This window comes from Pipistrellus kuhlii, unplaced genomic scaffold (assembly GCF_014108245.1).
Source record: "Pipistrellus kuhlii isolate mPipKuh1 unplaced genomic scaffold, mPipKuh1.p scaffold_m20_p_45, whole genome shotgun sequence".
NCBI lineage: Eukaryota > Metazoa > Chordata > Mammalia > Chiroptera > Vespertilionidae > Pipistrellus > Pipistrellus kuhlii.
In genome coordinates, this window is record NW_023425546.1 from 369,630 (window position 1) to 388,789 (window position 19,160).

General features: G+C 38.4%; 1 protein-coding gene across 14 annotated transcripts in view; it reads right to left on the reverse strand.

Moving 5' to 3' along the window:
* NCOR1 (nuclear receptor corepressor 1) overlaps nt 1-19,160 on the reverse strand; it is a 193,861-nt gene that overhangs the window by 30,041 nt on the left and 144,660 nt on the right. For 12 of the 14 annotated variants that reach the window (XM_036412582.2, XM_036412594.2, XM_036412586.2 and 9 more), the window contains 10 exons: nt 16,975-17,095; nt 16,776-16,877; nt 16,325-16,425; nt 14,033-14,198; nt 11,219-11,359; nt 9,340-9,423; nt 8,626-8,882; nt 5,863-6,223; nt 2,697-2,924; nt 303-512 (listed from right to left, as the gene is read on the reverse strand). In XM_036412582.2, coding sequence (XP_036268475.1) covers nt 303-512; nt 2,697-2,924; nt 5,863-6,223; nt 8,626-8,882; nt 9,340-9,423; nt 11,219-11,359; nt 14,033-14,198; nt 16,325-16,425; nt 16,776-16,877; nt 16,975-17,095 — 1,771 coding nt within the window. The remainder of the gene's footprint in view (nt 1-302; nt 513-2,696; nt 2,925-5,862; nt 6,224-8,625; nt 8,883-9,339; nt 9,424-11,218; nt 11,360-14,032; nt 14,199-16,324; nt 16,426-16,775; nt 16,878-16,974; nt 17,096-19,160) is intronic. The other 2 variants (XM_036412587.2, XM_036412592.2) reach the window with 2 other exon arrangements.

Sequence of the window (19,160 nt, forward strand, 5' to 3'; positions counted from 1 at the left end):
GACTTCCCTTAAATCTAGAGAAGGATATGAAATGCTCTGCCCCACATGGACTTACGAGACAGAAAGCTTGTAAGACAATGACTTGAATATCTAGCACAATGACTTTATTTACTTATTTCAGTGTTCACCCAAATGCTCTGTCTCAATACATTACTTTGCCTTCAAAGGCTAAAGGCTATAGAAAAAAGTAATGCCTTCTTTTCTTTTTTTGCATAGTTCATTCAACAAGTTATTTATTGAGTACCTAGGCCACCCTGGGTACATGGTAAATTCTATGAAATCTGAAGTGGGAAGACACAGACCCCTTGTTGCTGGGTACGGGAGACCCAGCTGCTGCTCTCGTGGGGAGAGTCCTCTGGCCACATCTGGGCGCAAGTTCACTTGCATCTGCTGTGAGGTAATGTAATCATTTAGGATTGTCTGTCTCGTGTTCTCCATTGCATAAAGCTGGTATTGACTTGGGTAACCTGGAGTTGGTGAAAGCTGTCTCTGAAACAGGTAAGCAGCAGCAGCTGATGGAGAGAACGAGAGAAAGGCATGCCATTTAGTCTAGGCAAAATTCCTAAATATCATTACAAAAAAGAGTAAGGGAACAACAGCCTATCGGGCTAATGCACACATGCATCTTTTATTTAGCATGGGACGGTGCCGAAGAGAGGAAGATGGATTCCTTTTAGACCTTAATATATATCTCAGCAATATTTAATGTACACATTCTAATGTCAGATGGAATGGAAAAGGGGAAAGAGAAACTAGACAAAATATAGTATTAACATTTTACCAGTAGAAAAGACACTAAAAAAATTCTCAAGTAGTTTCATAGTTTCAAACTTTGCTATGTACCTTTATTATATTTTCATCTGAAGTTTCTAAGAGCTGTTTGAAAATAAAATTATTTTTAAAGTACTGATTGTCCAATATGACCGAATGGAAATATGTGTGAAAACACTTTGTGACAAACAGTAACTTTATTTCTCTGGGGATGAAAATGATTAGTCCATTACCATTTAATTAGTCCATGTGTTTAGAGGAGAGATTAGCAAACTTTTCCTATAAAGGGCCACATGTCAAAAATCTTATGGTCTCTGCCATTGGAGCCACAGAAAGAAACAAATGCATGTGGCTATGTGCTAACAAAGCTTTATTTATACAAACAGGCAGGATCAGAATTTTGCCTCCAGGCCATAGTTTGACAACCCTAGGCTAGAGAATGACATAAGATGTTAGGAAGAGTATGGTAAAAAGTATGGTAAAAAGAAAAAGCTAATATCTCTATCCTCAAAACATTTGCAATCCAGCAAAAACTAAAAATGACAAGCAAATCAAAGTGCAATAAAGGACTGTGATAAACACTAAATAAAAGTATAAACATTCAACTTTTTCTGAATGCTTGAATAAACTATTATATATATATATATATATATATATATATATATATATATATATTTTTTTTTTTTTCCATCTACTTAAAATAACATATGGCATGCTTTCTGGAATGTTTGCTTCCCGTTCATCTAGAACTCCACAGCCAGGTAAGTCTGTCCGCGGACTCCATGGGAACTTCTGTCTCAGTTCTGGAGAGTCCTTAAGGGACTAGGAGTGGATTCTCTGAAATGTTCTCAGTTAATTGGATGGCAGTAATACAGCTTTCATATAAAATATTTTCCACATATACTCTTAGAAAGCTTGGCACATAGGTAATGAAGATTGCTTCCCTAAAGACCAAGCTAAAACACAAATGTTCTGTGTCCCAATTTCAACTTGAATGATGTAACAAACGAGAAGAGCTGTGAGCAGAAAGCACATCTGAGTTGAGTCTGAGCAGGCAAGTGGAGGAACGAGTGGGACCTGGGAGGACAAGGGTGGAGCCCACACAGCAGGTGGTCAGGACAGACGGCCCAGCTGAGAGTCTCCACCAACCTGCCAGCAGCCTGCTGACTGTGTCATGGGACTCCTTCCCTGTGCAGAGCAGCTGCCCCCTCCTCGCGCAGCATCACCACGTCCAGTGCAGATTGTTCTAGAAAACCTAGACACTTCCGCACCTACCAAATCTATATTCATGAAGTTTCTTCTAGCTATACTTGCTGCTGTAATTATGTAACTTAATGAAATAATATATAAATGAGAGAAAAACGAAAAGAGTGGTTTCCCTGGAAACTATTTTGGAAAGACTCAATACAGAAAGTGAATCAGTATGGACTAGACAATTTTAAAAGACAAAGGGAAAATCTAGAAGGGTTCTATATTTAGATTGATTTGAATGGCTAAATTCTAACTTCACTTGAAAAACCAAACCTGGAAATGTAAGTGTTTACATAAGAAAGACAATGGTAAAGTTTCATTAGTGAATCTGATTAGAACACTGGTAAATGAATGCCTATGTTGTAAATTAAAATATTTAGCCTATGCCTGTGCCATTTAAAAATAATTCTTCATATACATTAAAGCACTTTTTCAATTAGCTTAAACAAATGCCACCAGATAAAAGGACTTTAGATATACATATAACTTTTAGCTCTTTAATATTTTGTTTCCTGACTTAGATGCTGGTGACATGGAGGTGGTACAGTGAAAATTCACTGGACTGTAAACTCATGATATGTGGAGCTGTCTGCATACTGTACTTTAATAAACAGAAATATTTACACACAGGTATATTATTTCTTTCCATAAATCCACACTCCCACTGTGCTCACCGGGATCCAGAGCCCTGTGAAACGGCATGGCGGGGTCCAGGTGTGCGGGCAGATGGCTCCTGTACACCTCTCCTGCGGCACCGCCTCGATGATGGGGATCAAAAGGACTGTGGCTCACTACAGGATCCACCCCAGGGACTGGAGACTTCGCTGGTATGCTTTCCCTCTGGGTAGGGGTCAGTGTCGATTTTCTTTCATGATTGATAGATTTGGTAGAAGAAAGTGTAACTGGAAAAAAGAGTCAATACCACAAATTCTTAAGAAAACTTGCTGAATATGATATTTAACCCTGTCTCAACCAATCGAATACAGACTACAGTCATATAACATTTGATCTTCCGTCCACTAAACATGCAACATTCAATCTTGCAAAATATGCAAATGTGAAGAACTAGCAGAAGATTTTGAGGTTTTCAGACCTCTACCTTTTGGATCACAGCACTAGTGTTTTACGACTGAATGTTAAGATTAAAATGTAGTTCAATACTCTGCTTTAAATCCCATTATAAATAATTTTGTTTTTTGTGTGACTTTAACATTCTCAAGTCTTTTGATCTCACACATATCAACTGGCAACTTCCTCTCTATCACCCAGACTCCTTGCTGCCCATCACGTGTTGTGATACAGTAGTCCCCATTCCTCCTCCTTCTCTTTTATATTCTGAGGTTTCATTTACCCGTGGTCCACAGCGGTCCAAATATTAGACGGAAAATTACAGAAATAAACAATTCATAAGTTTTAAATTGTGTCACGTTCTATGTAATGTGGTTGAGATCTCGTGCCCTCTGGCTCCTCCTCCACGCAGTACTGCACGGTAAGACCACCACCTGCCCATTAGTCACTTAGCAGTCCTCTAGGTTATCTGTCCAAGGACTGCACTGCTTGTGTTCAAGCCACCCTTATTTTGCTTAATAATGGTCCCAATGCAGAGGAGTAGTGATGCTGGCAATTCAGATCTACCAAAGAGTACTTCCTCTGAGTAAAAAGGTATGCTCAGGGAAAACCTCTGTATACAGCACTGGAGGTACTAGCTTTGGTTTCGAGCATCCACTGGGGGTTTTGGAACATATTCCTTGCAGGTAAGGGGGAACCTCTGCACTATTTTTCCTTGCTCTGTACTTTCAAAAGACTTTCTCATTACCATACCAACCCCCATCATCTCTGTACTCTGGCCTCTTCTTGTATAAATGTTATTCAATGCTTATTTTATGCAAACACTTACTGGCCATCACCCTCAATTGTTTTAATAACATAGCAAAACACTTTGATAGGAGACTTATAATAAATATATATGTGGTCTTCATACACAGTTCCTAACTCCTAGCTCCCAAGCCCTTCGAATTTCCTAAGTGTTAGAGGGACAAAGGTGTCTTTTGTTATTATGAGGTGGTGACTTCAAAGCACCCAGGAGAGGGGGCATGACTGGCAGGAGAACCAGTCACATGACTGGAGGTTGGGACTTTCAGCCCTATTCCCTGACCTGTAGGGAGGCTGGAGGACGAATCCAACTGTCAATGGCCAGTGATTTAATCAATCATGCTTACAGAATAAAACGTTCATTAAAAAAAAAAAAAAAAAAAAAAAACACACACACAAAAGGACAGCCTTCAGAAAGCTTCCAGACTGATGGGCAATTGAGATGCTGGGAGAGAGGCATGGGAGCTCCACACCCCTCACACACACCCTGCCTGTGCATCTCTTCCATTTGGTCCTCTAGTACCTAAAATGTTCCTCTGACTTCTGAGTTGTTTTAGAAACTAACTGAACCCAGGGAGGGGGCTGCGGGAACCTCTGATTTACTGCCAGTCAGTCAAAAGTACCGGTAACAGTGTGGACCGGGGACTGGCATTCTGTGTTGGAGGGTGTCCTTGGAACCTCCAATCTGCAGCCAGTTGATCAGAAGCAGAAGGGGAAGGGGTCTTGTAGGCTGAACCTTAACCTGTGGAATCTGCTGCTCTCTCTGGGGAGAGTTGAATTCTTGGATACCGTGCTGATATCTGATAATTGCTTATTGGTGTGGCGATCACGCCACACATACACCATGTTGGAAACTGGGTCTCAGAACACCCAAAATAAACACACAGAAAATAAATTTTATCATTTTAAAGGGTACAATTCAGTGGCATTAATATACTTATAATGTTATGCAACCATTACCACCATGTAATTATTTATATTTTGATAATATCAACTTGACCATGTAATTATTTATATTTTGATAATATCAACTTGACCATGATCAAACGAATCTGGTCACAACCAAGAAACATACTCTGGTTCATTACATTCCCTTCCAAGCCTCAACTTGCTCAAATGTAAAGTGCATTTTCCCTCCTCAAGGCAATTCTTCAAAACTATAGCTGAAAGGTTTTGGATTCACCAACCTACTCAATCAGGCACTTCCCTCTCTCCTCCCTCCATGCTACTACCATACCTCTCACTACGCCTAAATCACAATTCCCGCAGTGTCCAGCCCAGGACCTTGCACATGAGCCCTCAATTAATATGCACTTCAACACAATTTAAAATGGTAAGTATAGAAACACTTTTAAGAAGGCGTCAGTTTTAGGGACACCTGACAAAAATCAATGTCTCTCTTACCTTACTGATGTACCCACCAGTAACAAGAACAATAGTTCACATTTACCGAGTCCTTCAAACATGCCCAGCACTATTCTTTAAACATACAACCTAATTTTATCTACACAACAATCCAGTGAGGCAGGTCTTACTACTGCATTACCATTGTACGGATGAGGAAATACAGGCACAGAAAAAGTAAGTAAGTTGTCCAAGTTCATGCAGTACGAACAACCTAAGTTCAAGCCTGAAGAGTCTTGCTTCACAGCCTGAACTTCCAACTCCCATACTGATTGCTGCTGAAGAAACAACTGTCAAAACTGACTTCCAGAAAAACTAGGATTAGCTGGAGAGGACACTCCTAAGACTATCCTATTCTAGAGCATTTTTGGACTCCATAACACTCCGCACTTGATTAAATATTGGATATCTTACCTACAATTATGTCTATTTTTAATCTGATAGCCCTCCATAGCCCTAGAAAGATCCTGTGACAATGTAAAGCTAACAATTTGACATTTATTACTAGCCATATTGGAAAAAGCGCAATAAAAATGATCAGACAAGGCCACAAGAATAGCATACCATCAGAAGTTCTGTTCATCATGGGTGAGCCTCTGGACATGGTGTTCTGGTAGCTCACGGGTGTCCGGCGTGCACTGGAGTCGTCATAAATCCCCGGGCTCATCTGTGCTTTGGGAGCTTCATGAAGCGTTGACCTAAGAACTGAGGTGCCAGAGCTTACCACCGATGTATGCCGGGAACGCACTTGCTCGCCCACTTTCACATCCTCGTATTTCCCCCGTTCTATCACTTTTATGTTCTCTGGCACAATTTCCAGTGGAGGCATCCCACGAGCTAGTTTGCTAGGTCCTGTGATTAAGGATTTGACATTGTGTTTGATGGCAGATTGACCTGAGTTGTTGTCAAACTTTATTGGTGTGCCCTGAAAGGAAAAAAACGAACATTACAGGGAGACCAAAGCACTTGAATATTTTCCCATCTAAGGTCTCTGTTTGGCTCATGGAAATTATAGTTTGCTATAGTATTAGGTCTAGTAATAATTAATGTCGTTTTCTAATACTTTTTAAAATCGAATTTATTTAAACAATACAACAAAATTTAATCAACAATATAGTTGCCGTTGTTTTCTACTACTTGTGCCCAATGCTCAGGAAGCATTTTAATCCCTCTGTTGTAAAATTCTTGTGATTTTGATGCAAAAAATTTGGTCAATGCATTTTTGAGGCATTCTTCATTATTAAATATTTTTCCAAGAAGAAAGTTTTGCAAAGAACGAAACAAATGGTAATCGGAAGGGGCAATATCAGGAGAATATGCAGGTTGAGGGAGAACTTCCCATTCCAACTGGCGCAGTTTTTCAGCAGTGATTCTTGCAGTATGCGGTCGTGCGTTATCGTGGTGAAGAATTACGCTCTTCCGATTAATCAGCGCGGGTTCTTTTTCTCTTAAAGCTTGGGCTAACCTTTCCAATTGGGCACTATACACTGCATTTGTAATGGTTTGGTTAGATGGTAAAAGTTCATAATGAAGAATTCCTTTAAAATTCCACCAAACACACAACATCACTTTTTTCGCATGCAAGTCAGGTTTTGGCGTGGGCTGCAAAGCCTCATTTTTGTCCAACCATTGAGGCCGCCTTTTCAAATTAACATACAGCACCCATTCTTCATCTCCGGTAACAATTTGCTCTAAAAACGGCAAACGGTTTTGATGAGAGAGGAGCGAACTGCAAATTGTGACTCTTTGATTATGGTTGTTGTAGGTCAACTCATGAGGAACCCATTTTCCAAACTTTTGGACTTTGCCAAGTGCACGCAATTGATTGGAAATTGTTTTTTGTGAACAATTTAAAGTTGTCGCAAGCTCTTGTTGGGTAATTTGAGGATTTTGCACCAAAAGAGCTTGAAGAGCTTCTTGATCAAAATTGGACACACGGCCTCGACCACTCTTGTCATCTAACGAAAAATTTCCCTCGCGAAATTTCTCAAACCAACGCTGGCATTTTCTGGCGCTAACTGCATCTTGACCAAGAGCACTACAGATGTTTTTTGCAGCCTCACTTGCTTTTCTTCCTAATTGGAACTCGTAAAGCATGCAGTGCCGAATATGCTCTTCATCCGCCACCTTCTTAGCCCTAGTTTTGCAACAAAAACCAAACCAAATACAAACTTTTTCAAGCAAAACTTGTTAATTGCACTTCACACGTTCTATAGATACCACGTGTTTGAAGGTTATGTCAATACAAGTCAACGCCAAGCAAGATTTTAAAAGAATGTTTAAAAACGACATTAATTATTACTAGACCCGATAGTCTTTTTTCCTTTCAACTGCAGTTTACATTCATTATTATTTTGTATTAGTTTCAGGTGTACAGCATAGTGATTAGACAACCACATACTTTACAAAGTATTCACCCTAATATTTCATGTATCCACCTGGCACCATACATAATTATTATAATATTGCTGACTATGTTCCATATGTTTTACATCCCCGTGACTATTCTGTAACTACCAATTATTACTTCTTCATCCCTTCATTTTTCACCCAGTCCCCCAACTCCCCTCCCCAGCTAACCCTCAATTTCTTCTCTGTAAGTTTATTCTGTTTTATTTGTTCCTTTATTTTACTTTTTAGATCCCACACATAAGTAAAATCATATGGTATTAGTATGATTTATTTCACTTAGCATAATAGCCTCTTGATTCATCCATGCTGTTGCAAATGATAAGATTTCATTGTTAATGCCTGAGTAATATACCACTGTATATATGTAGGACTTTTCTTTTTAATTCTCATCCAAGGATAAGTTTTTATTGGTTTTTAGAGAGAGAGGAAGGAAGAGAAAGAGAAAGATTAATGCGGGGAAAAAAAACACACCAAAACCTAGGTATGTGCCCTGATTGAGAATCAAACCAGCAACCTTTTGGCACACGGGATGTTCCAAGTAACTGAGCCACCATCTATTGAAGGGCACTTGTGTTGCCTCATCTTGGCTATTGTATATAATAGTTCAATGAATATAGATAGGAGTGTACATATTCTTTCAAATTCATGTTTAGGATGTAGTAATCTTTATTGTCCATGTGCATGTCTCAATTACAAGCCCATGGGTCCTGAGTTACTTTCCCACATTATACACAGCACACTATGAACACAGTACAAACTAATGATAAAGCATACATAAAACTTTCATGCTTTCTTCCAAGAGACCTGATCTCAAAAGGACTACTTATAATTATTAAGTTGAACTTTTTAAAATGCTTCATAAATATTACAGTCTAAAGTGGAATGATGGCAAAAAGAACCACAATGACTAGTTACCTGGGAGATGGAACCCTCAATTATTGGCCTTGTGCTTTGGACCACATCTGGAGTTTTCCGGCTTTCCTGAGTTAAAATATCTTGTCTCGGAATCTCGTGAATGGAACGCCCCATTTCTTTGATGGTGGTGATGCCATCATATGGTTTTCCTTTGGTGATGGCACCTTCAAATGCTCGTATGGGAGGACTCTCTCTTTTAATCTGTTTGGGATATTTAAGGCCATCTTCAAAACTTTCCGTTGTTGTTCTTGGTGTACCTTCAAATAAGAATTCAAGAAACATACTTACTAAAACAATGCCCATGGTTGCATAAAAATGCCACTGAACTGCCCATTTAATTGTTCAAATGATAAATTTTGTTGCAATTTTACCATAACTAAAAAACTCAATGCCTTGTCATCTTGCAGTTTCCAATCAGTTTTCTGTTTATAACATCTTTAAATAATATATTCATCAGTCATTTTTAGGATTATTTAAAATTGCATACATCATTACAACACAGACCAGAAAGGTTATTACATAACAAAGATATCTCTACATTAAAAAATGAGGTAATTATCATCTTCCAAAGAAGAAAGAGAAGATTTGTAATAAAGATTAAATATCTAATATTTCAAAAAGGAAAATATCCTGAAAAACATGTTTCACGAACTGCAAATTAATGTCAAACTAGTATGCAGTGAGGGAGTCATAACAAACAAGCGAAATGTTTACCTTGCATTATGGAACCAGAGAGCACAGTCCTTTCTTTGAGGTCAGAATGAGGGCTCCCCCTGGGCAATGCTCGGCATATCAGTCCTTCAAAACAAGAAAGCAATTCAAGTATTAAACACAATGTGTATGTCAACCCACATCTAATTATACTGTCCTTAGAATATATGTTTTTGATAAAAGCTCTAGTCTATAGAGAAAGGGGTATCATTGTAAACTATGTATGGTGCCAGGTGGGCACTAGACTTATCTGGGGGATAACTTTGTAGATGTCTAAGCATTATGCTGCACACTTGAAACTAATATGACATTGAATATCAATTGTATTGAAAAAAAGGGGGGGATATTTTAAATCTGTGAGCTATTCAGAAGCATGTCGTGGAATAAAAGTTGAAAGTATCACTATTCCTTTTTTAAATCTTTTCCTAAATAGAAAATGGGCACAAAGGCATCTATCAGAGGTCAAAAAGCAAAGAAAGACACTTTTAAAGCTAAATCTAAAATCCCAATGCTTCTTTATCAAGGTGAGAGAAAATACAAAGGGACTGAAAATCATTAATTCTGAAATACATCTATGAGAAAAAGAAAACATTGAAAATAGATTAACTCGAAAGTATATAAAACATTAAATGACACATACAAATCAAAATTAACGATTATAAATAAGCCCTTAATAAGCTTCATGTTATATGTGTACAGGGTGGGGCAAAAGCAGGTTTACAGTTGTTCATAAGGAAAATAATGCAAGCCGAAACCGGTTTGGCTCAGTGGTAGGGCATCAGTCCTCGGACTGAAAGGTCCCAGGTTCGATTCCAGTCAAGGGCATGTACATTGGTTGCAGGCACATCCCCCATGTGGGGTGTGCAAGAGGCAGCTGGTCGATGTTTCTCTCTCATCGACGTTTTTAGCGCTCTCTCTCTCTCTCCTCCTCTCTGTAAAAAATCAATAAAATTAAAAAAGAAATCACTTAAAAAATAATAATGCAATAATTACTAAATAATACAAGAATAAACTCTATTTCACATATAACTTTTGTCACACTGTGTATTGCTGATAAGTTGAGGGGTCCTTACCCTGTTTTTAGTATTTCATCCAGATTAAAATGAAACAGCTGAGGCATGTTAAGAGTTCAAGAAAGTGAGTCATTAAGAAAAAAACATCCCGGCCACTGGTGGCTCAGTGGTTAAGCATCAACCTATGAATCAGGAGTTCACGGTCTGATTCCTGGTCAGGGCACATCCTCAGGTTGCGGGCTAGATCCCCAGTGTGGACCATGCAGGAGGCAGCCGATCAATGATTCTCTCCCATCACTGATGTTTCTCTCTCCCTCTCTGAACTCAATAAAAAATAGTTAAAAACAAAAAACAAAAAACCCACCATTCTATCATTTACTGAATGCATATCATAGGATCAGCATAGGATGGACGCCTGTCTCTAACAATGGTAGGTACAACCTCCTAACTGACATGACAGAAGAGAAAAGAGGTTCAGAGAAATTCACCAAGAAAGGGGAAGCTTGGATTCAAATATATGTCTTTGCTCTATCCATTACACAACTTTGCCTGCCTCACAATACAAAGTTCTCCTAATAAATTTTACATTTTCAAACTCATTTATCTCAAACAAACAAAACCTACAAATCATATGAGAATTTTAATAGTTACCTACAATGTGACCACTTATGTTTAACTTTTACTTCCCTCCTCCTCTGTCATGTAGCACCTGTTCATATATGTCAATATGAACAGAGTTAATTTCGCATTAATTCAGGGTCTATTTTATACAGTATACATTTTAATAATATACAACCTAACTTAACAATGCACATTTACTAGACCAAATTATATGTATCTAAATGCTGTTCTGGAAACAAGATTTTTACCCTCTAATGGTGCCGACACGGGAGACTCCCTCATTGACAACCCTTGCTTTATGTTTCCTTCCACTGATTCATAGCTTCTTTTCAAACTGATTTCATGAGCTGTTCTTGGACTCCTTGTCCCTTCTCGGGCATTCTTAATATCTGCAAAATATAGGAACAAGAATTGCTCAGACAGGGCTCCAGGACTATTGTACAATAAGAAAGTTACTATAATTTCATAGCCTATCTTATAAAAATAATATAAAAATAATATAAAAATTAGTCTTAACCAACAATATACATCTGTGCAAATGATATTTATAAAAATGTTTTTGTTCATTCAAATATATTTATTGAGTTCAGGCTTACAACTAAGGTTAACAAATTAAGACCCTTTGCTCATGAGACTTACCCAATAGTAGCAGATACAGATAAATTACTAGGTGATTACTATAGAGCACATATGTCAAACACAAGGCCCGCGGGCCAAATCCGTCCCGCCAGGCCTTGCAATGTGGCCCGCACCGCGCTGTCATCACTGCACTCCACTGCGTTTCCATCACAATGACAGTTTATGACTGTTCAGTAAACCATTCGGCCCGCGATTTAGGCTGGATTTTAGATTTTGGCCCCTTCTCTGATTGAGTTCGACACCCCTACTATAGAGTATAATAAATACTATGAAAAGAGAAGTATAATGTGCTATGAGAATGCTGGAACACTTAAAGTTACAGGTAAGACTGCCTAGAAGAAATAATATTTAAGCTGAGAACCAGAATGACAAAAGTTGCTTAAGTCAAAAGTAAAGGGAGAGCCCTGGCTGGTGTGGCTAAATGGTTGGAGTGTCAATCTGCACACAGAGGGTCTTGGGTTTCATTCCCGGTCAAGGGAACATACCTGGGTTGCAGGTTCAATCCCAGGCCCAGTCGGGGTGCATGCAGGAGGCAACCAATTGATGTGTCTCTCTCACATCCATATCTCTCTCTCTCTCTCTCTCTCTCTCTCTCATCTCCTTCCCCCTCTCCCCCTCTCCCTTCCTTCTACTCTCTCTCTAATAAAATAAAATAAAATCATTGGGAAAAATATCCTTGGGTGAGGATTAACAATAAAAGAGGTGGTACAGGGCAAGAGAACAGTGAACACAAAAACCCAAAGGCAAGACAGAGTATAATACATTAAAATAACTTAAACTTAGTCTGGCTGGGTAACTTAATTGGTGAGAGCATCATCCAGGTACACAAGAAGCAACCAACGAATGCATAAATAAGTAGAACAACAAATCAATGTCTCTGTCTCATTCCACTCCCTTCCTCTCTTTCTCTTAAAAAAAAAGGGGGGGGGGTGGACACTTAACCTCAGTTAATGGCCAATGTGTAGAGTGAAGCTGGGAGGAAGAGTGCAGGGGGAATAATTGCAAAGGGGCTAAGGAGAAAGGTGAGAAGGGGACAATCTGAAGAGATAAGCTGGAAGCAGCTCATGGAAGGGAGATTAAGCCAAGGTACGGAGTTTATAATGACCTTAAAGGCTATGGAGAGTCCAGCAGGAAGTGACAAATGTACAGTTCTGACTATGGGTTAAAACCGAAGGCAGGGAGATCAGTTAGGCAGATGACAGATGGCGGTAACAGTGGGGAATAAAATGAAATGGCCGAGTCCAGAGACTTTAGGGAAGAGAAGAGAAACAACTTCGTGACTGGTTGATTGGATGTGGAGAGCTTCAAACGGAGGAGTCAAAGATCATGTCCAGATTTCTGTCTTAGACTAGAAACAAAATGTAAACCAATATATGCCAGAATGTTAATGCAACAAAGGAGGAAGGAAATAAGAAAGTTACCATATACTTTGTGTCAGGCACTGTGTGCTCACATACTTTTTTTCTTTATATTTGAAGAGAAAGGTAAATCATGACTAGTGACCACTCAGATCACAAAAACAATTGCAAATGAAAACTCAAATCCAGCTCATCACTTGGCTTTTTTATACCATAACTGAGTCATTCTTATAAAATCATACCATTGGGAAAATATAACTTAAGAGTACATCTAAAGAATTATTTTCTTATAGACATTCAATAGTTATACTTAAGGAGAATTTAAATTTAATATTCTTTCCAGGATTATCCGACGTTCATTTACTCCCTAATACTTAACTCATAAAATAAGAATCTCTTAAAAATAAATGTGATTCTATTAAAGACTAGAGGCCCGGTGTGTGAAATTGATGCAGGGAAGGTGTTGGGCGGGAGTGTCCCTCAGCCCAGCCTGCACCCTCGCCCAATCTGGGACATCCCTCTCACAATCCAGAACTGCTGGCTCCCAACTGCTCGCCTGCCTGCCTTCCTGATTGACTCTAACCATTCCCCTGCCAACCTGATTGATGTCTAATTGCTCCCCTGCCAGCCTATTTGCCCCCAATTTCCCCCCTCTGCCAGGCCTGGTCCCTCCCAAATGCCCTCCCCATCTTGTGTGCAAATGGGGGCAGGATCTTTGACCACATGAGGGCAGCCATCTAGTGTGTTCAAGTGATGGTCAATCTGCATATTACTTTTTTATTATTAGATAGGATAACAAAGATTCTTTTCCTAGGCTAAATCAACAAATCAGAGTTGATGTTACCTACCACTTACATGACAATTACTATAAGGTTGCATTGTTTATCACTTTTCATTGTCTCAGTTAAATTTTCACAAGCATTTCTGAGAAGATACTATTACCTACCCCTTTTACACAGAGGAAACCTGGACTCAGGGGAATCCCTAAAGCAAGTATGTGGGGCACCAGAGGCCATGTTTCAAGTCACATGTTGTAGTATTGGCTCGAATAGACATAATACTTACTATCATAAGATAAGATGTGTCCACTTTTGCCTTCATAAATAACATGGCCTTTGGATGCAGCTTCCTCTCTGCCTTTTTCAGGACTGCTCTCTTCAGTTATTCTAGAAATTGGCCCCTTCACCAAAGTCTCAGTTGGTATGCCAGCCTGGGACAGAGCCGGGGTACCCTGCCATCAAATCAAACACAAGCACAAGAAAAGTCATTCAAGTTTAATGGAAATGCAAGATACCTAAAATTTAATCTACCACACTGAGAGTCAAACCAACCCATATTTCCAAAGAAAAAAGGAGCACATGAGAGAAAATCAGACATTAAATTTTTATAAACATAAAAAATATATATATCTTTATCCTTGAACACTGACACACACACAAAAAAACACCTCTTAAAATGCTGATAAATATGAATTGAATCAGCTTTCTTCCCCAGTGTGAAGTTAAACATTTATAAAGGCACTTAAGTGGGGAAAGAAAAAATTGTGTTAAGGCCTAAAATCATGCAAAATGTAATAAAGCTTTTTCAAATTTCTAATAAAAATAAGATAATAAATTAAGGTGTAATTTTTAGAATACCACAACTTTCTCTCATGTGGTAAGAGAAATAAAGAACTTTCAATTCCTAAACTGTCTGCTGGATTAGACCCCTAGTCATCAGTAAGAGAAAAGGAAGAAAAACTCAGATGTCTCCATTTAGTGATATGGATTCTGTTTAAGTCATATCATCTGAATTTTCACCATCATTAGTTCTTATCTGGGTTGCCTATAACCATGGTTCTTTTTTACCTTTCCTTTAAGCAAGAAACCCTTCGTTCTAAGAAAATCATTCATGAAATCTAATATGTAAAGTGCACACGTGAACTGCTTGGGTTGAAAAGGAAGTGGAAGGGCCAGGCCTACCCCACTCACACTTTTTGAGTTCTCAAAATTCTAGACAGGACAATTTGAAATGACATGCTTACAGCAGGAAAAAAATGAGACCAATACATTCCCTCATTTGGCCATGAAGTGAGCTCTTAGCAAACATCTGGAAGGTCTTCATACCTACTTTGAAAGTGCCCATGTCAGACTAATTTAAAAATAAACAGATAAAGCCTAGCCTCATTTGATATAGTTCATTCTACCTTTCTACCCATTGTTTGGATACTAAAGTGAAAATGAAGAAGAAAAAATATTCATGGGCCATTTACTTTTCTTCTGTTTATATTAAAGTATTTGCTTATTCTACAAACTAATTTCAGGGGAACATATACTTGGGTCAAATGCGAAAGGAGAGATCTGAATAGTATGTAACTTTCTAGATTACTGTATGCTCTCTCCTATAAACCAGCGGTTGCCAAAATTTCGGACCTCAAGGGACCACCAGTGACCCACAGACCACTGCTGTAAACCATGTCTTAAGGAGGAATCACTGGGAGATCTTATTAAATGGAGTATCTGATTCAACAGGTCTAAAGTGGGGGCGGAAACTTCTGCTCAATGTAACACGCTCCCAGGTGATGCTGATGCTCTGGGCACAAACCATACTTAGTCAGCAAAGTCCTAGAGCATGGGTCTCACACAGGCACGCAGCAGAGTCTCCGGGGGGCTGGAAACCCAGTTTGCTGGGTCTCCTCCCATGGGTGAGATTTCAGTACTTCTGGGGGGCGGGGGGTGCATTCATTTATAGGTCCAACAGTTTCTCCAGAGACACTGATGCTGCTGATCTAGGGACTACACTCTAACAACCACTGTCCTAGGAAACAGGAACAAAGGATAAGGAAGAGGAATAGAACAGAAACCTGTGATAGGTACAATGTGCAAAATACAGAACTCTGTTATAGTAATTTCCCAGCATAGAATTTTCCATTCCCAGATTCATATTAATAAAGAGGCTAAGGTCTGTTTAACATTTCAAACTAAAATTAATATTTAACTGAGGAAAATACCTTTTATTACTCAAAACTGGCAATTTATTTAGCCTAAAATTGGAACAAGATACTTGCTTTTTGGTTCTCTTGCCAATGCCATCCATATATCTTAGTTGAGCATTAGATTTTAGCAAGGCAGCTTATATAGTAAGATTAGAGACCTTTCAAATGAACCATATTATAAATAATACAGCATGTAGTAAAAATAATCACATTAATGTCTTTATGCAGACAGTTTATGGATCTGGGATTTATCATCACCGAAACCCAGTCCCAGTACCCAGAACAATGAACAACTTAATCACAAAACTATTCAGCTGGACAGCCAAAGCTCTTCAGACTGCTGCTCCAGTGTTCTCAGTACTTCGGGAATGATCGTAACTAACCTGGGTGATAGAGCCCCGTAGCGAAGGGATGCTTTCCACGGAGATTTTGCTTGATGGAGTACCCCGGGTTATACTTCCTTCCTGAGTGACTCCTGTGGTACCTGAACAACAACAAAGTCATTAGCAAATTATAGTCTCTATAGCAAAGAAAACGAACGACCAAACAAAAATCAGCCCATACTTGGGAGAGGGATAAGAGAAGGAAACAGCAACACACACACACAAATTTTGTTTCCTTGAAATGTACTTTTAAAGTAATACTGCACTTATTACAAAGGACTGCTGAAATATGGAATTTCCAAGTTTTTAAGTCATTTTTATATGGAAAGAAAACTTAAATTTAGAATTTAAAGGCTCTAACTTAAAAACCCACCATTAAAACATATCACTTACTTTAATAAATTAATTGGGGACAAAAGTTTAATATTTCTGCTGAACAGCATATTTTTACCTCTGACCACTCCTTCATGTTGTGCCCTGACCAATAAACCCTCAGGTTGTGAGTTTTGGCTTCGGGGAGAAAATTCTTCCTGCTTGATATAGGGCACAGTGGCTATGGATCAAACAAAAGAAAAATGTAAAGATCAAGTGCTGAGTTACTGACTATGACGCTCTACAGGCAGAAACACGATGCACAGGCACTCACTGACCTGCTTTGGCAGATTCCTGTTGCCGTGGCAGTCCGAGAGAGATAGAGCCCACGGAGGGCTTCGTGGTCTCTTGAGGGTAGGAAGCCTGATTATGAGAAGTCAAATAAGTGCCAGGTGTTCCCTAAAAATAATTTTAAAAGTCCAAAATAACAGTGTCTTTCGCAAGGTCAACTACAAAGTTAATGTTCACATTTCTGTTTATAAAAATTTATACCCCCAATGCCCAAATTTTAAAATAGATATTTATAAAGCAAGAAAATCCTTATATGGCCAAGTAATCTCTGCTTATATGGTCAATTAATTAAATGTTAACCAATACAAAATAAAATGGTCAAATTTTTAAATGTCCATTAATCTACACTCATATGGTAAATTCATTTATGCTTACATGGTTAATTAAGCTGTGATAAAGTAGGCAGGAATATACAATGGGGAAAAGAGTTTCTTAGTAAACTGAACATATACATGCAAAGAAAAAAAAAGAAGCTACTTTCTTACATCACATACGAAAATAAGCTCAAAACAAATTAGCCCTTTGTACGCCATAAGTGTCTATAGACGCAAGCGGCAGACCTTCCACACACACAATGTGAGTCTATACCTGCAAACCTCGCATATCAACTCTGGTCGTCCAATTTGAAATCAGACTTGTTAGTGACATCTCTGAGTTTGTAAAGAAAATTATGGTAACTTAAATTTGTAAATATTCCAGCACATATGTAAGAAATGGGGATGGTTTCTGTTTTGGATGCTTGGCAGTTAACTGGTTAAAGATTTAAATATAAGACTGAAACCAAAAAATTAAAAAAATAATAATAAGACTGAAACTATAAAACTCCTAGAAGAAAACACAGGCAGAAAATTCTTTTACATTATTCTTAGCAATATATTTTTGGATATGTCTCCTCAGGCAAGGGCAACAAAAGCAAAAATAAACAACTGGGACTACATCAAACTAAAAAGCTTTTTACAGAAAAAGGGAAATCAACAAAATCTCAAAAAAGGCAATCTAGATAACAGAGAACTTTTGTCCATAATATGTAGAGAGCTTCTATAATCTAGTAACACAAAGACCCATTAAAACTTGTTAAGACTTAAATAGTCACATCAGAATCAGATGTGCAAATAACCAATAAGTACATTAAAAAGTGCTCAACCTCATTTGTTGCAAGAGAAATGGAAAATAAACCCACACACATATTATACACTCACTAGATTACATACTTGCAGCAATTTCACTGTCAGAATTATACAAAAGAAATGAAAGCATATGCCTACAAAAAGCCCAGAAAAAAATGTTCCTATCTGTTGTATTCATAGTAGCCCAAACTAGAGCAGTGCAGGTTTCCATCAACAAGGAAATGGATAACTAACTGGTATGCTCATACAATGGAGTAGTCAGCAATAAAAAGGAAGCAACTACTAATTACACAAGAACCTGGGTAAATTCCTAAAACCACTATGCTAAGTTAAAGACAGACACAGTACATTCTGTGTAATTCCATTTATATGAAGTTCTGGAAAAGTAAAAACTAATCTACGACAATAGAAAGCAGAACAATGGTTGCTTCAGGCATTGGAAAAGGAAATTGCTTAGAAAAGGGCAAGGGAAAATCTTCTGAAGTGACAAAAATATTCTATGACCTTAGCATAAATAAACAGCATCTTTAAAAGCACCATCTTACTGTCATTGGCTGTGCACGACAGTAAAAACTGAGTGAGCCATTAAGATCAGACCATGTTTAAAAAAAAAAGATATATATTGGCCCAAGTCAGAATAAACTAAGGTTTGCCAATCATCTAAGATTTAACATGTGGAGCCTTTACCATAGTTAGTCAACAGATATTCTAGTTACTTGAAAATACTCCGTTTTCACTTCCATTACACTAGGCTTCAGAGCACACGTGCCTTTTTTAAGTTAAACCAGTGTGCCACAGTCCCACGATCTGGGCATGTCACTCACAACCTTCCTGGGCGTGGCACGGAGTACAGTGATGGCTGCATTTTCTGGTCATATATAAACAAAGATTTTTATTTATTAGAGTTTTTTTGTTTTGTTTTGAAATATATTTTATTGATTTTGTACAGAGAGGAAGGGAGAGGGATAGAGAGTTAGAAACATCGATGAGAGAGAGTCATCAATCAGTTGCTGTTGCACACCCCCTACTGGGGATATGCCCGTAAC